At 41.8% G+C, this 26,027-nt stretch overlaps 1 protein-coding gene across 3 annotated transcripts in view; it reads left to right on the top strand.

The window, feature by feature from the left end:
- LOC134532162 (UDP-glucose:glycoprotein glucosyltransferase) overlaps positions 1 to 26,027 on the top strand; it is a 45,100-nt gene that overhangs the window by 11,015 nt on the left and 8,058 nt on the right. For all 3 annotated transcript variants that reach the window (XM_063368538.1, XM_063368537.1, XM_063368536.1), the window contains exons 5-22: positions 527 to 696; positions 1,852 to 2,047; positions 2,644 to 2,857; positions 3,971 to 4,191; positions 4,492 to 4,713; positions 5,106 to 5,285; positions 5,927 to 6,108; positions 6,421 to 6,652; positions 7,169 to 7,378; positions 9,125 to 9,389; positions 10,052 to 10,151; positions 12,821 to 13,006; positions 14,193 to 14,402; positions 15,948 to 16,172; positions 16,894 to 17,061; positions 19,271 to 19,451; positions 20,856 to 21,038; positions 24,918 to 25,193. In XM_063368538.1, the coding sequence (XP_063224608.1) occupies positions 527 to 696; positions 1,852 to 2,047; positions 2,644 to 2,857; positions 3,971 to 4,191; positions 4,492 to 4,713; positions 5,106 to 5,285; positions 5,927 to 6,108; positions 6,421 to 6,652; positions 7,169 to 7,378; positions 9,125 to 9,389; positions 10,052 to 10,151; positions 12,821 to 13,006; positions 14,193 to 14,402; positions 15,948 to 16,172; positions 16,894 to 17,061; positions 19,271 to 19,451; positions 20,856 to 21,038; positions 24,918 to 25,193 (3,621 nt within the window). The remainder of the gene's footprint in view (positions 1 to 526; positions 697 to 1,851; positions 2,048 to 2,643; positions 2,858 to 3,970; positions 4,192 to 4,491; positions 4,714 to 5,105; positions 5,286 to 5,926; positions 6,109 to 6,420; positions 6,653 to 7,168; positions 7,379 to 9,124; positions 9,390 to 10,051; positions 10,152 to 12,820; positions 13,007 to 14,192; positions 14,403 to 15,947; positions 16,173 to 16,893; positions 17,062 to 19,270; positions 19,452 to 20,855; positions 21,039 to 24,917; positions 25,194 to 26,027) is intronic.

Raw genomic sequence — 26,027 nt, 5'->3', positions numbered from 1 at the left:
AACAATATTTCCCCAAGATATTTGTATCCGCCGTGCCTACAACTATTAGTATAGTTCCAAGCATGGGCGTCGCAAGGATATATTTATGGGGGGGGGGGGGGGAGACTGCAATTGATTTAGTTGTTGAAGAATATCCATCCCTTGGGGGGGAAAAAAGCGGGGGGAGTTTGAAGGTGCAAAAAGGTGGTTTTTAGGCATTTTTCTTTCCTAAATATTCTAATTTTAGTTGGTTGCAATATATAATTTATTTTTTATAAAAAATATTTCCAGAGAACAAATTTGTAAAAACACAGTGCTCACATTACCACAATTGGACTAAATGCACCATGCGCAACATATGGGTTATATCACAGAAATCATATTTTTAATATAACTACGAAACTAAATATATTATTGAAGGGGACGAAATTGAACACTTTTATTATTGGGGGGGGGGATGTGTCATCCCCCCCGTTGCGACGCCCATGGTTCGAGTGCCCCGGACGGAAGCTGGAAGCTGGTGAGGGACGGAGCGGGGGCTGTGCAGGAGCGGCCGGCGCGGCGCGTGCGGCTGTCGGGCTACGGGGTGGAGCTGCAGATCAAGTCCACGGAGTACAAGGCCCAGGACGACACGCGCGTGAAGGGCGACGGCCAGTCGGACGGCCCCGATCCGCTGGAGGAGGAGGAGGTGGAGGGCTTCCACTTCAGTCGCCTCAGGTACGCCCTGCACCCGACCTTCAGGGGTTTCATTCATACGTTCATGATGGTGTACTTTCTTCCTTTCGTGAAAGGGAAAGTATGGATTATACTAGATTTGAGATTCTATCAATTAGAGGCCTTTTTTTTTGACCAATGAGTTTACAATATTGAATATACATATCATTTGGACAGTATTATCTGTCTGGGCACTTCTACTGCCGTGCACGGCTGACCTACCATAGCGAAAACAAACGAGAACACACTGGTTACAAGATGGCGTGGGAGCAGCAGCATCACGATTCCAACGCTGCGGGCGGGAAATTCAAATTCAACATTTACACCCGGCCTGAACATTATCATTATTGTGAAATTAAAAGGGAAAAAAAGCAGCAGTAACCGTTGGTTGAAAATCGCACCGTCATTCTCTCACGGAATAATCCAGGTAAACGGTGGCAAGCCACAACCAGCGTTGCCGGAACGGTTCTGAACCTGGGTCCGTCTGTTGGCAAATGCTTCGTCCTCGCCGGCTGTGACGGCAAACGCATGACGCTCGTGTAAGTGCTGGTGTGCTTGCCTGCCAGCTTAAGCATACGCACGGAGGGATTGCAGAGTTCTTATGGTCTTTAAAAGGACTTCATTTCCAAGGCCCGTTAAAGTGCTTATTTTCCACAGTGGTCATTATAAAGGTTCTTAATTTCAACATTTTTCATGTAAGAGAAATGTTGTGGCATGTTGCTAATATACTTGTTCATTTGGAGGCAGACATTGCTGCATGAAGCATCTGTAGAAAGTCTTCACAGAATAAGCATCAGGAGATCAGGTTGTTTGTTATGTGTAGGACGATTGTTGAAAATAAAGATCAGTAGTGTAAGATACCAAAATAAACAATATTGGAATTTTAGCAGTTTTTGCACGAGTTAAAACAGAAATTAAGATATTTTCAGTGGACGTGTTTGGTGCCCATTCAATTGCAAAATCAATTCTGTAGTGCATTAGATGTTTGTAAAGACTGCAACTTATTGTTGTAAGATCATTATAAACTAGTTATAAAAAATGTTTGAATGTATTTGATGTTTGTCGCAGTGTGGTTTTGTACATAAAGCAACTAGATTATAAGTGGTGGGCTTGTCGTGTCGGAGAGGAACACCGAAGTGTGGCCCGGGGCGTGTGCAGGGTGCTGTACCCCGACGAGGCGGAGGGGCTGGACGCGCTCCGACAGCACCTGCTGGAGTCCAGCAACGACATGGCGCCCCTGAAGGTGTGGCAGGTGCAGGACCTCAGCCTGCAGGCGGCCGCCAGGGTGATGGCGTCGCCGCGCGAGGAGGCCCTCAAGGTCCTGGCCAACATCGCCCAGAACTTCCCGCTGCAGGTAGCTGTGGTGGAGCGGCGAGGGCCGGCCTCGTAACAATACACAACAACCTTCCTGACCATTTCAAAACCATTCAGTTCAAATAATGTGTGGTCAGGTTATGCTGAGGCATCTAAGCATCCGTATCATTGTATGATATTGACAAACGCATGTTTAAGTGTTTGGTGAAGCTCATGTTACATAATTCGCATAAAATTTATTTCGAAGTAGGCTTGTAAACAGCACTAGCGGTATTTTCAGAAGGAATTGAACGAGTCGAATCCTTAATCTTCGAAGATTTGATATTCAAGGAAAAAGATACAAACTCTAACGTTTATTAGGTCTGTTTTATTTCTTCGTACCTGTTACTGTAATATTGTAATTGAACTTATAATTGTATAAATAAAAATTACAATATGTATTGATTCTGGAAATTTATTTTCTGAAGCAAACATTTAGAGAGTTGAATGTTTCAGCACCATAGTAAATATTTTTATTTGTGACCCTTAAGACCTAGATTCAAATTTAATGTTCGGATCTGAGGAAGTGGGTATTCGGCCCGCCACTGACTTGAGCGCCGAGGGGATGCAGGTTGTGTCGGAACGGCGCGTGCGCAGGCCAAGTCGCTGGCGCGCACGGCGGTGTCGGACGAGCTGAAGGAGGAGGTGAAGCAGAACCAGGAGGGGTTCGCGGCGTCCCTGAACCTGCAGCCCACGGACACGGCCCTCTTCCTCAACGGCATGTTCTTCGACCTGGACCTGGTGGACTCCTTCTCGCTGCTGGAGGCGGTGCGGCAGGAGCTGCGTCTCGTGGAGGGCCTGCACCGCGTCGGTGATTACCCTCTTTCCTCGCATCATCGTCGCACTCGCATAATCTTCCCACCCATATTTTAGCGTGTCAAAATTTGGATTAAAAAAAACCTCTCGTGTAAACGTCACATCATGTTTTTGGTGCCGCCATCAGATTCCGAGCTCTTTGTGTTGTTTATTTTTTTTCCCGTGCAAAACTATGTATTTTAAAACAGAAATATAATATTTATTCGGACATTACTTCTTACTTATTTAATTAGCGCAAATACGAAGTTGTCCGACGTGTAAATTTTCTTTTAAAGACTTTTTAAAAGTTATAACCTTCATCTGTTCGTCTGCGTCATGCCCCGTCCGCCCAGGGAACAGTCGGGCAGAACTCGGCTATTTGCTTAGTGGAGGGATTGCTTTACGGTTAAAGTTATTGTTACAGTTCCACATATGCATTCTTTCTTCCGCCTTTTACGACTTGTATCTCAGTACATATTACAGAAAGTTTTTCTTCCATTTCTTTTGGCTTGTAATTATATCAGCTCTTCAACCATGCAAATGATATCAGTGCTATAGACAGTAACGTGATAGAATAATTGATGGTTGCCTGTTGCAATAGTGATAGTTATTGGCAAGTAACTAATATTAGTTTTCAGGGGGAAAAAATTTCTGAGCCTGGAAAAATGGGGGGAAAACTGGGAAATTTTACATTACAAGTAACTAAACCCTACAGTGACTGGGAACGTGCATTCATGAGCAGATAATCAGTTTCGTTGAAATACCCTTACAAGTTATGTGATTTACAATTGATGTTAAATAATCCAGACTTAAAGAACAAAATACAGAGTTAAAAAAAAATTGAGCTCTCTTTTCTAATGGTATTATTAAATTTTTTTTATACAAAAATTTTAATGTAACTTTTTTTTTTTAAATTAATGTACATTTCTTATTTTAAAGCACTTAGTTTTTACATTTGTGTGTTTTCAGTATCTCCCTCATTTTACTTATAGTTTGATGATAGGTGTAAATCTGTTGCCACCCATTTGACGAGTTTCCAGGGTTTTTTGCTTAGTAATTTCAAGTCATTCAGATTCTATCATTGTTTTTATAGTCTAGTGATCCTTGCGGCGGGACTGTGTGTGCCCAGGCGTGTCGGAGCCCCTGACGAAGGAGCTGCTGTCGCTGGACGTGGCCAGCTCCTCCGGCCAGCGGGACTACGGCCTGGACATCCGGGACTCGGCCGTGTTCTGGGTCAACGACATCGAGCAGGACAAGAAGTACCGGCGCTGGTCCGAGTCGCTGCTGGACCTGCTGCGCCCCACCTTCCCCGGGATGCTGCGCTCCATCCGCCGCAACCTCTACAACCTGGTGACCGCCCCGGCCCCGTCTTCCTCCCGGCTCCACGGCCGGGCCTGTTACTGAGTTGGAATCTAATACGAAGACCTAATTATTCGCCAATACAAATATCAAAATCAAATAAAAGAATCTCACAAAAAAAATTTTCACTGCATGTAACAACTCCTGAAAAAATTAGACAAACATTATAAAGTGAAAGGTTTGGTAATGTTAAGTCAGCTACATTAATAATATGGAAAATGTTTGTTTAAATGTTTCAATTATGAAACGGGCCGACCGACGAACCAACCTCGTGAGCGTGTGGCCGTGCAGGTGGTGATAGCAGACCCGTCCAAGAAGGAGGCCCGGCCGCTGCTGAAGATGGCCGAGTCGTTCTACGTGCACACGGCACCGCTCCGGGTCGGCGTGGTGTTCGCGCTGACCGCCGACGAGACGGCCAGCGGGCTCTCCGACCCGGGCGTCGCGCTGCTCAACGCCTTCAACTACGCCGCGGAGCAGAAGGACCCGTACGGCGGGCTGAGCTTCCTCACCGACGTGAGTGCAGGGGCTTATTCTCCCTTTCAAGCACGTGTGTGTGTGCAAATATCTGTCTCAGTTTATTTCAATTAAATAAAAGTTTAATGCAAAACACCACTTTCATTATTAAGTACTTAAACTGAAGGTTATTTTTAGATACATATTAACTGTATATCTTAGAAAACTTGCTAAATATTTCTTTGATTATTATTTCCTTGTCGCAAGTCACCAAAACCTTTGTGATGTGTGATACTGGTTATAGAATAATTTCTTTAATTTATTATTAATGCGAAGGTGTGATGTTAATTTTTGCGGCACATATTTGATTTATCAGCATCATTTTACGTTGTCCGTGACCTGAAAGCAGTTCCCGTCGGCAAGCGCGGGTGTGTCGGTGTGGTCCGTCGCAGGTGTACGCGGCCGTGAAGGACGAGCGGGACTTGACGGTGGAGGACGTGAAGACGCAGCTGTTGAAGACGTATCCCTCTGCAGACGTCGAGGACATCTTGGGAGAGGACTCGGAGTACAACACGGGGCGCCGGCTGGCCAGGGAGTTCCTGGACCGGTCCGGACTGCGCAGGTTTCCCCAGGTGCGCCGTCGTTCTGGCCGTGGTACTTGCCAGGGCATGTGTAACAGTGTGAGGAAACTAATTCTGCTCAGATGTGACAATGTGCTGATATGAGGCACACATGGAGTTTAAACATAATAAATATAAATTTTATAGCATAAAAATTATGAACTGTTGCTTCCCGCGCTGTGTCTGCCACAAAAAATTCTCTATTGTTGCAGTATTTATGTTTTGAGAGAATCCTACAGGCATATTACTCTTTGAACCCAGGTACAAATGACTGGAAGTGGGGTTATGCACCTGTGTTCAGAAAGCCGCGGTAAAGATTTTCGCCTAAATTATTAAGTGCATTTTCATTAAAAAAACTTTTTATGTCAGTAATTACGACTTGGGTTGTATGCATGCACCACTATAACTTTTGTTTTGATTGTTGCTTGTTGCTGTTATTACGTTTGGCGCTAGGGCGCCAAACGCTGGACCAATCCCAGTAAGGTGTGGGTATGGAGGCGCCGGTATGAAAGCACAATTTCCCAGTTTCTTCGGAGAGTTCCTTGTACCTCCACAGTTGTGACCAGCAGAACTTTGGCACCAAGTAGGACTCATTCTGTGTAATCAATGGCACCTTATATTCACGTGAATGAATGCTATCCCTGACCCCGTAGGTGCTTCTGAACGGCATCCCGCTGCCGGAGAAGTCGCTGAACGCGGACGACTTCGAGGAGGCGGTGCTGTCCGAGATCATGAGCCAGACGCCCGTCTTCCAGAAGGCGGTGTACAAGGGGGACCTGTCGGACCGCGACAACACCCTCGACTTCATCATGGACCAGCCCAACGTGATGCCCAGGTCCGTCAGTCCGCCACTGAGACGTACTCGCTCACTAGCTGGTGCACTGATTCATTCTGGTTCAAACAAGCAGCATCAGAGAGAGATCTCCTTTTGTTCTTATAAGCATTGAATTCATGTTTCCGTTTTGTAGATATAAACGTCGTTGGTTAAATTTTAGGTCTGAATTGTTCTTCCCGTACAAAGTAATTAGGAATTAAACTCGTACTATGTTACGTTGTGTTCTGGTTTTCGTCCCAAACAAGAGGTCGGTGTGTCGCGGGCGCGAGACGAAGCCAAGGGAGCTTGCGGAGGGCCGGCTGGCGTGCGCAGGCTGAACGAGCGCGTGCTGGCGCAGGACAAGAGCCAGCTCCTGGACCTGGGGCGGGCGGAGGACCCCGCCTCGCCCCGCTCCACCGCCGCCCTGCTGGCGCGCCTGCGCTACTTCTCCGACGCCAAGAGGCGGGACGCGGAGGACGAGGGCCTGGTGCTCACGCACTGGGTCGTGGGCGACATGAGGGCCGCGCCCGGCCGCCGCCTGCTGCGCGAGGCGCTCCGACAGATGGTGTGTCACCCCTGCACGGCTCTTAACTTCTTACACATAGTGAATACAGCCGTCGATCCTAATTACTTTAGTTTATTGATCAGGAAAACCTCTTACATTGGAATATTTCAGCATGGTTTCTGCTGCACTCATTTCTAAAAAAGCATAATGGGATGATAGATAAAACTTATATTAAAAGACAAATATATTATTATTCTATCAAAATTTTCAAGTTTGAAAAAAAAATGTAATCCTTGTATGTGGTTTAGAAATATAAAAAAAAAACGGATCTATAGTTATTGCACTCTTAATTGGATCATAAAGGTAAGTAATTTTTTTTAATTGAATTTAATGTTAACCCATTTATTTCTGAAGTCTACAACCATTTAAGTTTATTATGACTTGACTTGGTTTCATGCGGCCATTTTAGCCAGGCATATAACAGGAGTCACCCCACTGTAGCATGGCATGGTTTCAGCATTAACGTTGAAAAGCAGCAGTGTTGTGTGGTATTTGCCAGTTGTGCCGCGTGTGCAGTTGTCGTCCGGCCAGTCGCGGGTGAGCGTCGTCTTCAACCCGGAGCCCGGCCACGGGGAGGGGCCGGACCTGAACAAGCTGGTGTTGGCAGCCCTGGAGGCGCTCTCCCCGCTCCAGGCCAGCCAGTACATCATCAAGGTGTTCGCAGACGACGAGCTGGCTGGCGCGATTGCGAGCGGGGAGAAGGCACCTGGAGACGTCGTGATTCCGGTGAGTTGCAGGTGTTTGCTTCCCGCTGGGCTGTGTTGCACTCAGTCGTGCTGGTTACGGCATGAAGGTCCGACCATAGCTCTCGCTCCACCCGTTTCTACGTGCCTGCAACGTAGTTTCCGTTATTCTGGTGCCGGGCTTTATGCCATAGACTAACCAGACCAGGGGAGGCAATCACCAAAAAATGAAGCTCAGCAAACATGTTAGCAAAGCAAAATAATAAACGTGACCTTGGATATGTAAAAAGAAATTTGCAACAAACCATTCAAAAACATTTTCTAGGCACAAAAGTGTGATGCATTTACACACCAGTATGAGAATCCCTGGTTTGACTAAATAATTAGGGTACACTATGTTAATAGTGCTGCAGCACAACAAAATTGTAACACCTAAAGTAGGCTCCATCACTGTTACTGACCAAAAAACCTCGACAATACTTGAGAGCCCTTTAAAATAGGAGACCAAAAAATAAGTTAAAATTAATTTTATATGTATAAATATAATAAGAATTAATAGTTAAAATTAACGTGAAAGTTAAATTCCTTGAGGAAATAAATATAACAGCCGTAAATTAATTCAAAATATTAACCCTGTGTTTTAATGACAAAAAAAGTCAATTAAAAGTTCACAATAATGTTAATAGCCGCTGAGATTATAGTTGCTGCAGGATAATTGATAAATGAAAATTTCTGTGCATAAAAGTACTTGTTGATAAGCAAGTTACTTGGCTGGCAATACGGACACAAATTGCGTTATGGGCTTTGTCGTTTATGTAGGTAGCGAAAATACGTAAAAACCTCCCAATATCTGCGTGTGCACGCCGCAGACACACTCCCTCATTGGTGCGGCCGAAGCTACCTGCAGCCGGTCCACTTAGCGTTGTTGACGAGGCAGTTTCTCCTACTGTCTTACAGCGACCAATGAAAGCGAAACTAGGCAATCTAACTGGCTGAGGTATCTTACATTTCAAAGGCATTAGTTTGTTTGCCCCAGTATGGATTCTAAGGGCCGAAAAGGTGAAATTCGTGTCGGAACTGCAAAGAAGTTCAGGTTGAGCTCTGGCTAGCTTAATCAGAAGTTCAGTTTTGGGCACAACGAAAATAAAACTGCCCAGCTATGCACTCGTTAGTTAAAACGCAACACCAGAACATGTTGGTAATTACCAAAGACTTTTTGACGTGAGAACGTCTAATAAATCGATGAACGCCGGCTGCACGCACGAAAAAGTGTCCTGCAACTCACATTGTCCCGTTACGCTCATTGTACGCTTGCGCCGCATCTATCTCTCTTCCACTCGATTGGAAAACCCATCGATTTGACTTTTTCGAGGCACATTAAACTTGAAACACTCCCATTCGTTTCCTACTTTTCCCATCATTGTCCCATCCTTAACAGAATAACACAGATTGGAAGAAGTTAAATAGCAAACATGTGTAAAAGTAATAGTTGAAATAATCTGTTCGTTAAAGTAATAAACATATTTGAATTAATGAGTGCGAATAAAAGTAAATTTATCAATTAAATTGTAGATTTCATTTCACTCGTTTATTTGTATCCATATGAAATAGTGATAATTCAATAAAAATGATTCAGTTTTATTCATAAAAGTATGCAATCGTTTCATCAATGTTTTGTTATGACGTTGTCACGTTAAACCATCGTCCGTGAACCGACTTTACAGACGACCAGTTGTTGATGTTGTCGCCCGAGTGCGGAGAGAGAGCGTGACCGGAGGGACGGGCGCAGGGGCTGGACGCGGCGGCCCTGGCCCGGGCCTGGGAAGCAGCGGGGGGCAGCGAGGAGCCGGCGCGCCACCGGGAGTGGTGCTCCCGAGTGCTCCGGCTGGCCCCGGGGCAGCGCGCCGTGGTGTCCAACGGCCGGCTGCTGGGGCCCCTGGAGCCGCAGGAGGACTTCACGGGCGACGACTTCGCTCTCCTCGACAAGTACAACATGAACAGCTACGGGGACAAGCTGCTCAAGGTCGTCGGCAACCTGCCGCCGGACGAGGATCGTGAGTAGTCGGGTCGGTTTTTCCGGAAACCGTTCTCCGCTGACGTACAGGGAAATTTTTCGGAGTGTTACTTTTTACAGAAACGCTAAAATAAATTTTATCAGATTTTTTTTTATATTGATAGAATCAAATAAAATGTTCGTTTTGCCTTTCTTTACCACCTAATGGTTCACTTAACATTTGAGAGTTGGGTAGGACCCATGCTACCCTCTACCAACTGATGGAGACAAAAAAATTATTGTTCAACCAGTACCCATCAAACTGAAAAAAATAAATTATAGTATTATATTAATTAATCCATCGTAAATTATGTAAAAATATTTATTAGTAATGAAAAAGGGTAAAAAAAATTTAGAAAAATGTGTTATTTTTTTCGGGGAAATTTTCCACCTCACATTTATAATCATGATTTACCCCCCCCCCCCCCCCCTCCACCCAACCCCCGCGCCATCCCTCCTCAAGTGTCTTTGATCATCCTCTGCTTTCAATTTCCTTTACTTTCAGTCCCTTACTTCACTTTCTCTTACTTTCACCATTCTTTTCCTTCGCCCTTCACTCTCACCATCACGTGGCTACCTGGCTGCCACGCATGCTGGCTGCTGGCGTGCGAGCCACGTGGTTGAGGCCTGCCGACGGCAGTGTGTGTGTGGTTGTTGTCGCAGGGGTGACCAGCGACATGCTGATGCGCACCGTGGCTCTCCTCATGTATCGTCCACAGACGCGCAGTCGCTTCAAGATACCGTTCAAGACCGATGAGCACAGGTCAGCCTTTCTTAGATAACTAAACTTAAAGCTGGCCGGGACGGGGAAATAGAAGGTCCCTACTGGAAACAGGATGGTATGGAAATGTGGTAGTTTTTATTGTGTAGGCCCAAATCTAGTAATAACTAGAACTGTGCAATTATCAGTGTTTTTTTTTAGTTTGAATTGAATACAAATAAAATATAAAATTATTATAGAATTCTAATATAAAATTTTAATAGTAAGAATTAAATTCCCACTAAAAATTTTTTTTTCAGATTTAACAATACATGTTGAAAGAAAAAGTAAATGTTTAGTGTAGTGGCTTCTGGGAAATGAGATAAAAAATACTGAAGTGAATGGTTGGTTGTTTGAAATCAGCTACAATTTCTATAGGTAAAATTTTGTTGAAATATTCAAATTTTGAAAGGAAAATATGAATATTTATTTTTCATGGTGATCAAAATAGGATCTGCAAAAAAAAATTGTAATAACTAATGCAAAGCTAATATGTAAGGCAATTGAAGTATGTGTGACGAAACTTCAAAGGATGGGTTTAAAAAAGAATGTACAGTGAGCAGTTTTATTATATATTTAAATATGGTGTTGGTATGAAAAAAATTTATAATCTTTTTTGTTTATATTTGTCACTATAGGAAAATAAATCCTTATTTATATTAACATTTATGGATTATAATTTGTGGTTTTTTTTTTTAACTGAAGTGTAGGATCACAGTAGCTGCTTAGAATGTTCCTCTGTTTTTTTGTGTATGTGTGCACGTGCTTGGTATCAGGCAAAGTTTTTTTCTCCCTCTTAGTGTGACTTTTTTTTGGGCCATGCATGACAAGATAATTGCCTGAGCTGTCACTACATGACACGCTGTCTAAGGTTGTTAGGCTTTAGGAATAGGAATCTTTGCTGAGAGTATGCGACCCGATGTTTTCCACGATATCTACACATGTTTATTTTTTCTTCACCGCTCCGTATGAAACCAATCACGGAGCTGACATGCTGGTGTTTCTACCCTCTTATCTGAAAACTGGCAATTTAACACCCACGCAGTGTTTTGATTTTTATGGACACATATTTAGCCTTATCAGTATGCTATCAGTTCTTATCTATTATCTATTTTTAACTACCTTCTTTACTTTCTTCTCCATAAAATACTTTAGCTGATAAATGTAGAATTTAGTAATGGTTCCGAATTACTGTGTTAAATCAGGCTTTACTACATACCTAGTCTTCTCAAAATTTTAATGTTTAGATGTAACACAAATCTCCACATAAATAACTCTAAAACGTTACGAAAATCCTGTTGAAATGTGGTCCCCGTCTGACGAGAAAATCTTTTGTTGTCCCAAAATTTTTCCAGTATTTGGAGATACCGCACATCCGTATTCGTAAACAACTGAATATTCATTTTTTTGAAGTGTTAGTATTTGAAATCAAATTGAACATGAATAATAAACTATTCGTTTCAATATTTGAAAATTTGATTATTCGCAATGGCCTAGTAATAATACATTGATTGAGAAAGATCATTTTCATGTACCACATAATATCACTTTAATTGTATGATAACTGAACCATCCTTTCAACTACCGTGTTCACATTTTGTCCATAGCACAACAGTCTTCCTGTGATGTAGTCCATGGTCAAAGCCAATTTTGTGTTATTTTTCTCCTTAATGGTGCTTGAAATGAAACAAACAAATAACTGTTAAATGTTTCAAATTTTGTATTTTTGATCGTGGACCAGATACATTGTACATTCCATTACCATTTTGTGACTGTAGTGAATCAATGTTTTATTTTGTATGTTTCGAATGTTGACTAATGTGCTTGATTACGAAAAGTGCTGAAAATTTTTTTATTATTATCCGTCCGTTAATAGTTTTGGTTTGGATTGCTGAAAATTGTACATTTTTAAATTTGTGAGCGTGTATTTAAATTAGTTCAGAGGGCAGTACCTTGTTTGAAAATAGTTTGCTAACAAGTGTGGCACATGGACATTTATATGATCAGATTAAATCAAGAAAAGGAAAATAATTAATTTTCTGTCCGACGTTTCAGGAAAGATATAAATAAAAAAAATTTATACTTTAATGCTTATAACATTTTTCTGCCCATAATTTTTTTTTTGTATTGCCCCCTTGAAAAAACTCATAACACGGATCCACTGTTTATTCACACGTGAGTTCAACATAAAACAGGTAACCATGGTACATGTCAAACTCAGGAGCAGGTTATGTCAAATATTTGTAAAAAATTAAATATTTATTATTACTTAAAATCAAATGATAAATTATTCATGTTCGAAAATTTGAATATTTGCACAGGCACACTCAAGAGGTTAATTTTCTGAGTTGTCGCAGCTGGGTAACGGATACACATAGTCTTTTCCGGTCTTGTTTTGGAAGTGTGTCTCAGTGAAGTGTGAAGCGTGGACCGGGCTGGAGACGCGCGATGTGTCGCAGCTGGGTGACGGAAGTGTGTCTCGGTGAAGCGTGAAGCGTGGACGGGGCTGGAGACGCGCGATGTGTCGCAGCTGGGTGACGGAAGTGTGTCTCGGTGAAGCGTGAAGCGTGGACGGGGCTGGAGACGCGCGATGTGTCGCAGCTGGGTGACGGAAGTGTGTCTCGGTGAAGCGTGAAGTGTGGACGGGGCTGGAGACGCGCGATGTGTCGCAGCGTGCTGAAGCTGCCGGCCCGCAGCCCGGCGGAGGCAGCCTTCGACGTGACGGTGATCGTGGACCCGGTGTCGCGCGGCGCCCAGAAGGTGGTGCCCATCGTGACCGTGCTGCAGGAGGTGGTCAACTGCAACCTGCGGGTGTTCCTGAACTGCGTGGAGAAGCACAGCGACATGCCGCTCAAGAGGTAACCAGCAACTGGCTTGTTGCTCTTTGGAAAACCTTTTAAAATCGGTACATAAGAAACTAATTACCCTCTTTTATCGCACAGTCGTCGCACCTATATTTTAGGCCGTCAAAATTGGGATAAAAAAAACTTCTCACGTCAACGTTGCATGTTGTTTTTGGTCCCGCTATTCGATGCAGAGCGTTTTGTGTAGGTATCTTTTCCGTATAAAACGATGTACTTTCAAGTAGAAATCAAATAGTTATTCGGACATAACCACTTACTCATTTAATTAACGGAAATACGAAGTTGTCTGACGTGTAAATTTTCTTTTAAAAGCGGTTTTAAACGTTATTACCTTTATCTGTTCGTTTGCGTCGTCATGATTTACCATTTACAATATTGTAGTAAGCGCTAGTTGGCATCATTCGTGTTTGGCTATATTGCTTCTCATATAGAGCACGCACACTTAGTAGAATATTGATATCTCGTCGATTGCATGCTCTCTATCAGAAACCGAGTTAACTACAGTTGATAGCCCGCACTCTTTCGTGGTGAGTGTGTACTACAACTATAGTTACGCGTTAGTTCACGTCACAGATTCAAGTGGCTTGCGTTCGCGTCACAGTTTTTGTTTTTATATTTAAAGTAAAAGGTTTTTCTTGCATGACTTATTAATTTAAATTGTTTGGCATGCTCTTTAAAACTTTTAAACCAGTATTCATAATAACATTGCATTTGATTTTATAGTTAAAACAAAACAAGCATCTAGTTGAATTCTACAATCTGAAAGAAGTGTAATAGTTGGTTGTGGAAGCTGCTTTATATCAATTAGTTTAATTTTTTTGTTTTGAACTTTTTCTATTTTATTACAATCTGTTGTATTAATATTATTCCAAATAATAGAGCAATATTCTAATTTGGTTCCAATTAAAGCAAAATAAAGTGATAGGATTGAATCTTGATCATCTCTTGTAACAGTTTCTTTTTTTCCTTCATGTGTAGGTGTGTATTTAATGATATCGTTATCTGTGCTGCTAACTGCTTAGAGACATGTAGCAATCGAAGTTTTGCAGTCGAAGTTTTGCAATCGAAGCAGGAGAGGACGAAAGGTGGCAGCACGACGTGCAGGTGTGTTGTCTGTCGGAGGGAGAGTGTTGGTTACAGAGAGTGTGGAAGACGGGTGTTTTGTTACATGCTGTTGCAGCTTCTACCGCTTCGTGCTGGAGCCGGAGCTGCAGTTCGGGGCGGACGGGCGGCTGGGGCCGGGCCCCGTGGCCAGGTTCGCCAACATGCCGGCCTCCCCGCTCTTCACCCAGAACATGCACGTGCCGGAGAACTGGCTGGTGGAGTCGGTGCGGAGCCCGTACGACCTGGACAACATCAAACTGGAGGATGTGGACAGCACCGTGCACAGGTCGCTATGTGCTTTTAACATACCTCAACATTACCTGGGAAACCTCCATTTTATCCGCTCTCAACCGGCAGTAAGTTTGAAATTTGGTATTAGTAGGCCTGTGCGAAGCTTCCACTTAGCGAATTAAATTAATCAGGGAACCCTGCTTCACAAAGCATCACTGGAAAATATTGCAAAAAATGATAGCTTCTGAGTTGTTTCTTCAGGGGGTTGCTTGGCAACAAGTATGCAGCGTCCTCCGCCACAACGGTCGCAGAGCACTACACTCCAGGTTTGTGCAATGCAACCGAAGAAACGCTCAAGTCCCATCTTTCGAATGATTTACCTAGAACGGCAGCTCTGTCCCTGACAGCAGATGGTAGGACATCTCTGTCCGCTGACAGTCATGTCAGCCTGACGTGTCATTACCTACGTCACCTACGTTTCATTTTCTTTGCACACTGTTGTGTTGCGAAGAGTCTCACACGAGTGTTAACATTGGCACAATGATCATTTCTCTCTTGTCAGAGGGGAGAATATGTGCCAAAACATCTACTGTTCCCGTATTTTCTATTACAGGCAATGCAGCTAAGTGCAAGCTGGCTTTCTCTTCGCTGTTTATTTTTTTGTTTACAATCACTGTTTTATCATAGATGTAGATTGTTCCAATGGTATTGTATGCAAAAACAAAATGTAAGTGCGCCAGAACACTAGCGCTACACATTAGTGCTGGCTAATGCTGTGTATTCAATGTATCGAAGGTACACAAGGTTCATAGTTCTGTGTCTGTTGGCAACTTGTTTTGAAAAAAATATCATTCCATTACATGCCATTCTAGTGTGTTGTACTTAGGATTGACAGTGTGATGTACTAATGTAGTCCTACAGTATTTCAGTGGCCAATTATCCCGTAATGGCAAAGGAAAAAGTTTTCCAATGCTGAATTGTTTAATTTATTTAATTTGTTGGCAGGAAACTAAAAATTACAAATTTTCAAGTGGTGAAGGAATTGAAAACAGGCATTCCCACTCTAAAGCACATCATCATGAATCGTATCATGAGACAGTTTTATAGAAATGTGGCAGCGTGTCTGGAAAAAACAAATAAAATAGACGCTGGAAACACGACAATGTAAAAAATATTGTTGGCATTTGTGATTTTAAAATTAAATTTAAGCAGCTTGATGTGTCCATTGGTAAACAGTTCAGACACTGCTATTTCATGCTTATAATGTTCTTTCCTTGTGCCCCCTTGAAAAACATTATAACAGGGTTCCACTGTAAATTCCGTGTACATAAAAATGATTCTACTGTACTTTTATTATACCATTTCATTACAAATATACTGGTCCATTTGTTAACACATTATTGTTATGTGTTACATGAATGACTCTAATGGATAAAACTTTCTCATATATACATGAATGATTAAACGGAAGATATGTTTAATTTTGTTTATTTTTATCAAATGTTTCTTTCTGTAATATTTGACTTGATTATTGTGAGTGTAGTGCACGCACAGTGCACGGTTAGAGAGGTACGGTGGCTGACTGCCTGTGCGGTTGCAGCGAGTTTGAGCTGGAGTACCTGCTGCTGGAGGGACACTGCTTCGAGGCGTCGGTGGGCAACCCGCCCCGCGGCCTGCAGATCACGCTGGGCACGGAGAGCCAGCCCGTGCAGGTGGACACCATCGTGATGGCCAACCTGGGCTACTTCCAGCTCAAGGCCAACCCCGGGGCCTGGCTGCTGCGTCTGCGCCAGGGCCGCTCCGCCGACATCTACGACATCGTCAGGTGGGCTGCAAGTCCCCGCTGTAGATCACTATCGCGACCCCCTCGGTAACGTTGCAAACTCCTTCTCGCAAAAATACACGAACCACCATGCAAGATGTCCGTCATCCGTTAAGCAGTAGCAGGTTAACCAACCTTGGAGTTTGACGGAACTTGTGCTGTGCAGCTTTACAAGTTTTTTTGAATGAGCCGTGCTCCGTGTTTTTTCAACACACGTTTTACAAAAAAGTTGTGTTTGATTTGTTCAGATAAATACAGTATGTATTTTGCTATAGCTTTAATTTTCAAACTTTTTTTTTTTTTTTTTTTTTTTTGTAAGATAAGACATAAAGTTATATCTTTGTTAGCTAGTTGCACTCTGATATTTACAAAGAGCTGTAGTCTGTAACTTGTCAGGAGGAAGTAGTTATTTTTTGTTACACGAGTCACTACAACTGTCAGTTCAGGAATCGTATTTATTGAGTGAAACAGCACAGTGGTAAGATGCTGGAATTTGCTAGACGAGTCTTGTTCGAATTAAGGTCTGGCCATCATGATTTTGGTTTTCTAAGGTTTCCCCGTGGTCACTCGCCAAATGGTGGGACGGTTCTGTGCTGTTGGTTGACGAGTCATTGAGCCCAAGTGAAGGAAAAAAGGTTGAATGTTTACAGCGAGCCGAGGCAAGATGTTTGTAACTCCAAGACGTGAGACTGTGTGGGAGAGGAGTCGGGCGGGGGTGTTGCAGCCACGAGGGGGCGGACGTGCCGGCCAACTCGAGCGACATCAAGGTGGTGATCAGCTCCTTCCGCAGCCACGTCATGAAGCTGAAGGTGTCGAAGAAGCCCGACAAGATGCACCTGGACCTGCTGTCGGAGGAGGAGGACCGCACCGGCCTCTGGAACTCCATCACCAGGTGCCGTGTTCTCTCGCATCAACCTCGCACGTTTCATTCCAAAATCAAGTTTGAAAAGTACGGGTGCGACGATTATGCTGAAAAAAAAATTTTTTTGTTACATAAAGTAGTATTCATGAAAACAAAACCCATTCATGGTAAATACGTTTATTTACAAAGTGAAGTATAAAAGAGCACGCCAAACAATTTAATTTAATAAGTCATGCAACAAAAACCTTTCTTAAACTTTAAATAGAAAAACAAAATCTGTGATCCAAATGCAAGCAGAACGAACGCGTAACTACCGTAGTAAACACCACAAGTGAGCGGGATATCAAATGTAGTTAACTCGGTACCGGATAGAGAGCGCGCGTTGCATGCACTCAGCGAGATATCGATATTCGACTACGTGTGCGCGCTCTATACGAGAAGCAACATAACCAAAAAATAGTAATGATTGCAACGAGAGCTGGCTACATTTTTGTAAGCGGTACACTGCAGCGACGCAGACGAACAATGAAGATTATAACGTTTAAAATGTCTTTAAAAGAAAATTTACACATCAGACAGCTTCGTATTTCCGTTATTTAAATAAGTACGCGGTAATTTCTGAATAATTATTGTATTTATACTTTAAAATACATAGTTTTATATGGAAAAGATACCTACACAAAGCACTCGGCATCTAATAGCGAGACCAAAAACATCATGCAACGTTTACACAAGAGTTTTTTTATCCAAATTTTGACGCCCTAAAGTATGGGTGCGATGATTACGCGCATGTGACGATTATGTGATAAAAGAGGGTACTCCATCGACTGGTGTGGTACTCTTCGCCAGGTACTCCATTGTCAGCTACTATATTGCCAGGTACTCCATCAACTGGTACTTCATCAACTGGTACTCGTCTCTAGGTACTCCATCGACTGGTACTTCAACTGGTACTCTTCGCCAGATACTCCATTGTCAGCTACTACATTGCCAGGTACTCCAATATTAAGTACTACTTCACCAAGTACTCCATTGCAGGGTATTTATTCCATTGCCGGGTACTCTTGTTGCTAGGTATTCTGTCACCTGTTACTCCATTTCTAGGTGTTCCATCAGCAGGTGATGGAACAGGTACTCCATCACTAGATTTTCCATTGCCGTATTCTCCATCTCCATTTACTGTATCAGGAACTCCTCCATGTACCCTGTTTTCAGGTACTCATTCTCCAGGTACTCCGTCGACTGGTATCCGTCATCAGGTACCTACTCTGAAGATGCCTCCGCAGTGGTTAAGTGGTCAGATTACTTGATTTCCACCGAGGCAGTCCCTGTTTGATTCTTGTTGGGATCAAACCTGATTTTTCCACGTGTGAGATTGGTGAATGTTGCAGTTATCTGGTGAGTTTTTTCAGGTTCTACTGCTGTTGTCCTCAAGAGTGCATTCCATCACTGTTCCAGCACCTCACTGCACCCCTCACAGTCGCTGGGTACCACACTGGTTTTAAGGTCCGTTCTCTGTCGCTGACGCCATGGGAGAGTCTGGCTGCAGGCAACTGGGACGGAGTGCTTCAGTCGTGTGGCTAGCACATGTCATGTCTTACACATGTTTTCAGTCTCACGTTGGGGCAATAATTTTCATGCAGTTAAAACCTAAGTACTTTCTCATGAGACAAGAAATGTGAACTTTTTGAAATTCAAAAATGTACATATTTACATCAAGTGCAAAATATTTTAATCTTTTTTAGCAGGGACCCTCCTTAACTGGAGTTTAGAGTTGTGAGTTATGCTATATTTTAAAGCCTTCATGGCAGAATTTAAATATATGGTAGGTGAAATCACATTTATTTTAGCATTGAGTTATTTTGATTTGATCAGAGAACTTGTTGAGTCAAGGAGAGTCGAACTAGGTTTGATTTTTCTAAGTCAATCTAAATACAAACTTTAAATATACATGTTTGGTCCATCTTAATTGTATTTTAAAAGGACAGACTAAAAGTGATCTGCTCCATAAGCCAAAATAAGTAATTTGTTTAGGAGCTCGTACTCTCATAAAAAAATTGTAAATACGTATTTATGTTCAATAGAATTATTTTTTAGTTTGTATTAAGAGCCAAAGTTACTGTCCCTTCAGTTTTATGCTAACATGTTTTCGGTCGTACAACACAACGAATCATGCGGTATATTGGCAATGCGTGTGCGGTTGTCAGCGGTGCCTGTATTGTTTCCCGTCACGCTTCAGCACGTTTGGGGCCTCGAAGAAAGCCGAAGAGGAGGCAGAAGACAAGATCAACATCTTCTCCGTGGCGTCAGGCCACCTGTACGAGCGCTTCCTGCGCATCATGATGCTGAGCGTTCTGAAGCACACCCGCACGCCCGTCAAGTTCTGGTTCCTCAAGAACTACCTGTCGCCCACCTTCAAGGTCAGTTCCCGCCGGCTTGACCAGGGTCTTCACTGTCGACCCGACCCTGGCTCATCATCACATGCTTCTTGGCTTATTCCCACAACACACTCAATTGAATTGCAGTCTTTTCGTCAGTACGGAAATTAGTCTCATATTACTTTAAATGATCACCCGTAATTATTTTAGTAGTGTAATAATGAAGACCAAATTTTTGTGGACCCACCGGTAACACTTGTAATATTGCTTGCCAAATTTTCCCTAACTAGAAACTTTTGTGAAACACCAGGTTAAGTTTTGTTTCAGTGTCCTAAAAATTTGTGTTAAAAAACCAAAAAAATAAAATAATATATATTTTTAAACGTGCATAGCTACATCAAAGTAAGGGATCATACATTAAGCTAAGGGGTTCCGCATAGTTAAAGGTGTATTTGTGTCAGTGAAGCAGGATGATAAGTGAATCTTTCGCAGATATTTCTATCGCGGTATCGCCTCTATTTGCAAGGCTCCAAACTGGCTCGCAGTCTTCTCGTCGTGCATGCGACAATTATGAATTAATGAGCAGCAACGATTACATATGACAGGGAAATGAAGGTAAAGGTGTAATGCAAGCCCCTTGAGTTCTTTCAAGAATCTGTACCAGGTTTTCATGCCTTAAAATTATTCTGTTTTAGCCATTTTAACTTTCATAACAATACAGTTTAAAAACAAAATACACAAACAGAGCTACTCATGTGCCCTCAGTGTATTCTTAAGGGCTTTTTTTAACAGACACATCTATCTCTGATAACGTGAGCAGGTTTCAGAACGTGATGTTCCCTATGAGGCTCCGCACACCGTGTGTGTGCCCAGGCAGGTGGCGTCTTAATGATCAGTCACCTGAGTCCTCGGTGGCATTGCTCTCATGTGTGAGGGCTGTGGGGTCCAGCGCCCGGCATGTCTCGCTGGGTCGTATCCATCTTCGAGGTCGCGACGAACCAACTATAACATCTTTATTATTTTTTAATAAGCGTTCTCCACTAAAGGCTCAGCCTGGTGTCCTTTTAGAACTCTCTATTCTGAATTGAAATATGTGTCATGTGTCCGTGTGGTGTGTGGTTCATGCAACCAGTAGTAATGTGACATAACATTTATGATTACAGTTTTAGAACTATTTATGAAAATAATACTTTGTATACTGGTATTAATGAGTGAAACTTTTGATCTATAGAAATATTGTGGGTTGTATCTGTTCAGTATGTTTACAAACTCTTATTCACGTATCCACCTCTGTTTGTGTGACAGCCAGCATGTAAGGGAGAGTGAAATGTACATTTGAGCATGTGCTAGAGGTGGAGTTGTTAGGAGTTGGAGTTGGTTCGCGCAAGTTCAGATGGTCTTCCCTGATGAGCTCGGCTGTGAACGGGGCGACGGGGTGTGCCGCAGGACTTCCTGCCCTTCATGGCGGAGGAGTACCAGTTCGAGTACGAGCTGGTGCAGTACAAGTGGCCGCGCTGGCTCCACCAGCAGACGGAGAAGCAGCGCATCATCTGGGGCTACAAGATCCTGTTCCTGGACGTGCTCTTCCCGCTCGACGTCAGGAAGATCATCTTCGTGGACGCCGACCAGGTGAGCGCGTCCGTCGGCGTTCGCTTCGAGCAACGAGAACCATGGTCACGTTGTCGTGGGCCAGCGAGTTTTCTTTCTCCTTTTCCATCTCAGTATCACTTTTCTCCAATAACGTTGATGTCAACTAGGGATGCCTCAATTCATTTACTCTTTCATACACTCATCCACACAGTTTAATTTTAAAAAAATACATATTATTCTATTAGCTTTCAAATTTAACATGATCTATAAAAATTAGGCTTCTGCGAGCAGAAGATTTTCACTTCGAGTCGAGCTCGAGCGAGTTTGCTAAAATACTCGCGAGTATCGAGTCGAGTTCGAGTTTTTTTTTTTCAGTTTATTGCACATAAATTTACTGTGATGGAGTAATAAAATGTGAGAACTTTTGAGAAAAATATGGAAATAAAAAAAGAAACCATTATCATTGTTAGCCTACTAAATAGATAGACCTACATTAGAGGTCTGCGAGCCTAAGAATTTTACTTTGAGCCAAGCTCGAGCGAGCCTACTTGAAAGTTCTCGAAGCTTGAGCTTTTGTGATACAGTTACACTTTTGGGAAATTATTTTTACCTTAAACTTAGTAGGTATAATGTTTGAATAAAGTATTAAAATGAAGTGGGCTTATTAATTTTGGGTAACTATTTACAGAGTGCTTTTATAATTTGCACTGCTAGGAAAAAAAACATGTTTTCCATTGAATCTAACCTGTTTCCATTGGTTCATTAGTAACTGATATAATCCAACTAACATAACCACAGTTTACAAGTACGTATATGTTTGTGTAAATGTAACATAACTTTGGAATAATTTCATCCTTGTCAATTTTTCTGGAGTCCTTACTGAGCTTCAACTAACTGAGCACCAAAAATCATGTTGTTTGAAAAGTACATTCACATTGTTTCAACATTTCCACTTTTCGGCACAAAAATTCTGAGAGAGATTGTCATAGAGTATTAAATTCTGTTCTTCAATCTATCATGCAGAAAAATAATTTGTTCTGCACGTTCAGGAGTTAAATTAGCTCTACGATTGGAGATGGTGTTTACAGCAGATGAGAAGCATCTCTCGCTGGCAACCTGTGTGGCTGGAATGCTTTAGTAAAATTGTTGGTAAATATGTAGAGTCGCTGTATATGCGGAAAAAAAATGCAAAAATTCCGAAAATACTTTTATTCTATGCTCTTTCACTTCCTCTTTTCAAATCAACCGGCGGAGATAAGAAATTCCAAATACTTTAGGAATATCGAATTTTTTAATTTTCATCACAATACCTGGGTATTCATGCGGCGATCACCATTGTTTCTGGTTTACGAGTATCTATTATGTTTCTTATTGGACAATTTTGTCACGTGACAGTTCCGTGATTGGCCAGTATTCAAATGAACCAATACGTGATTATTTATTTATTTATTAATCCGTCGGAGGTATCGCGACGTAGGTGAACGACTACATCATTTCCTTCTAATGGCAAAGGAAATGTACCCGCCTCCAACTTAGGTGGGTTTTTAACGTTTCTAATTTTAAAGTCTTATTTTTTATTTTGATATTGTCCGGGTTTGTTAGGTCAGGTCAGTTACATTATAAATACTTTAAAACTAAAGAACCATTGAAATTAATTCACATTATTTTTTATGTCCGCTTAGTTTGAAAGTATTAATAATGTAACTGACCTGACCTAATCGACCATTTTATTTATTACGCATTCACGAACACACGGCAAAATAACAAAAATGGCGTCGGTCTAATGGTTGTACAGGTGTTGTATTGCAAAATTAAAAAATTCTATATCTCCTAAAGTATTTGGAATTTCTTATCTCCGCCGGTTGATTTGAAAAGAGGAAGTGAAAGAGCATAGAATAAAAGTATTTTCGGATTTTTAGCATTTTTTTTCGCATATACCGTTACTCTACATATTTACCAAATTGTTTAACCTCGAAATTAGTGTCAAATATCTGTAACTTGTCATTAAGTTTAATCAATTTAAAGTAATAAAAATAGAAGCATTTTACTTAATTCAATTTACACTTGCAAAAAAAACTTACGCACAATAAACCTACATGGAAATTAAAGTCTTTTTCAATGTCCTGTAGTCTGAAATATGTTTACTCATGTCATCAAATGTAGAGCTGTACTGAAGAAGCCGGTTTTGCCAATATTTAGTTGAATCGGCATTTCTGCCAACTTCCAATACTCTTGTTAATTTTCGGCCGATATTACTGAAAAACGAAAGAGACTGCCATAACCTAAAAATCCACTAGTACCCTTTTCACTTTTCGTAGTAGTACTGCATTCTTTCAGATCGCATTATTTCTTAGCAACATGTGCCAACCGTACATATCAAGATTTAACATCCTTTTTTTTTAATATGTCCTAAATAAATACATTACCATCACGGTAAATACACATCTCGGTTATTACGGCAACTATAGTGCAAATGTGGTAACTATCATGCTTCTGCAGTAGTTATGGTATCCACAAAGAATCGTTAGTTCTTTTTATGGTAATTATCTTAAGATAACTATTGGAATTGTACTGTAGTTATGGTACATCATCCATATTTCTTCGTAAGTTGTTGTTCATTTGTCTTTTCTTCATATTTATATTTACGTGCGCCATTACTGGCAGGAACTTTCATAAAAATTTTAAACGGGACTTTATATCACACATTTTATGGCGTAAATGATGAGACCCCGGACAATTTAAACGCTTTTTACAGTAAAATGCGGGAAATGTTTCCGCATAAAGCGGGAAATACTTCCGCATAAAGCAGGAAAGTGATACATTAAAACTATGCGGAAAATTATAGAAGTAAAAAAAATTCATCACGGAAATTCGTAAATCCCGGGTACGTAAAAATGATGTGTTCATGTATACGGTCGATCATGTTACATTATAAAGTAAAGGATAATAGTGTTGTAAGACTTTTATTCCCTTATAATGAGAGTCTTTTTTTTTCTATAGGTAGAGTGCAAGAAAAGCTCGCTCGAATTTCGAGTTGTTGAAAAGCCACGAGCTCGAGTTCGAGTATTACTAAAAAACTCGACTCGAAACTCGAATTTCGAGTACTCGCAGGTGTCTAATAAAAATTTGAGTTTCATAACTAAAAGAGACTTTAACGGATAATTGTAAGAACAAAGTTGTAACTGAAACAAAAGAATAAATGTTTATTCTAGAGAGGTTACAGTGCTTATGTTGCATGTTTCTTTCAAAAGTTTTAAATTATTCAAACAGTTAAATATACTTCAAATTTAATCACATGATCTAGGTGGTTTGGATTTTATATTGTAATTTCTCAATGTTTATTCATAATGACTAATGATTAGGGACCGGAAAAATTCGCAGATTCAATGACCTCTAGGATAGCCTCCATTGTCCTCTGCATTTCTCAAGTAAACATGCGTGTTCAATGGGTACTAAATTGTGAGGCGTCTCCACTGGGTAGCTTGTGATTCGACGCTTCTTTAGTCGATAGTCTCTCATTGGCCCAGAGAGTTCCAGTTAAACTGCGAGCCAATAGCAGAACCAGCAGAAATGTACACAAGTTTTAATTTCAGCCTATCACGAAATGAATCCGCGATTTTTTCCGGTCTCTACTAATGATACATAAATCAAATAATTTGCCTATCACTATGAACTAAAAATTATTGTGCAGGTATTCCCATGCTCATAAGTCATTAGACTCTGACACTTTTGGTCGAGAATGTCAGTGTACGAGTGGAATCCTGTCATAACATTCCCGTGTAGAACATCTCTTGTTCTGTCGTTTTCCTTTTTTTATGTTGAATCATTTTTTTGTTCTCGAGACTTATCCTCGGTGTTATGAAGCGCGAAGGTTCGCTGCACGGGACTGAGGGAGGGGGTGGGGGGCGGGATGCGCAGGTGGTGCGCGCGGACATGAAGGAGCTGGTGGACCTGGACCTGGGCGGAGCGCCCTACGCCTACACGCCCTTCTGCGACAGCCGCGCCGAGATGGACGGGTTCCGCTTCTGGCGGCACGGCTACTGGCGCAACCACCTGCAGGGCCGGCGCTACCACATCAGCGCGCTCTACGTGGTGGACCTGCGGCGCTTCCGCAGGGTGGCGGCCGGGGACCGCCTGCGCGGGCAGTACCAGGCGCTGAGCCAGGACCCCAACTCGCTCTCCAACCTCGACCAGGTCCGCAGTTCACACGTCACTTTATCCTCGAGTGCGAGTATCCGATTCAAATTAGGCATGTGCGAAGGTCTCTTTTTAAATGCGAAGCGAAGTCTAAGCGAAACTTATATTGTGCGAAGGAATGTCGAAGGAAAATCGAAGTCGAAGGGTCCGGCGGCTTTATACGTTATACTGGATTGTACGTTAACAAGAGGGACCTACTAGAGAGAATTTGCTGTATTTTGGTAGTATATATATATATATATATATATACATATTGATCCAAATAGTGGGCCAAACGTTTCTGGCAAAAACCTTCGACTTTTCCACTCGAAGTTAATTTTTGTCGAAGCCAAAGTCGAAGGAAAAAAATATCTTCGATTCAACTTTGATTACTCGAAGCTTCGCACACCCCTAATTTAAATACTAATTACAATTAGATACCGACTAAAAAAAATTTTTTAGATATCATAAATACATATTGAAAGAAAAAAGTAGTTGTGTAGTGTTGTGGCTTCTGGGAAATTAGATAAATGATACCAATTGAAAGGTATGTTTAGGTTAAGTCAGCTACAATTACCATAAGTAAAATTTTGTTGAAATATTCAAATTTTGAAAGGAAAATATAAATAATTATTTTTCTCAGTAATAAAAATATGATCTGTAAAAAAAAAGGGAGTATGTTAGGCAATTTCAGTATGTGTGAAGAAACTACAAGAGGGTGGGTTTGATTGTGGCGGTGTAGTCCATGGTTGTGAGGTCTCAGGCACAGGCCTTGTATGCAGTTAAATGTTGTTACAACAGTCTAAAGACGTGCATGCTTGCACCTAACGTAGTGTGAGTGGTTCCAGCTAA

Source organism: Bacillus rossius, chromosome 5 (assembly GCF_032445375.1).
Source record: "Bacillus rossius redtenbacheri isolate Brsri chromosome 5, Brsri_v3, whole genome shotgun sequence".
Taxonomy (NCBI): Eukaryota; Metazoa; Arthropoda; class Insecta; order Phasmatodea; family Bacillidae; genus Bacillus; species Bacillus rossius.
Note: the sequence above shows the minus strand (reverse complement) of the source record. Positions and strands in the feature narration are given on the sequence as shown.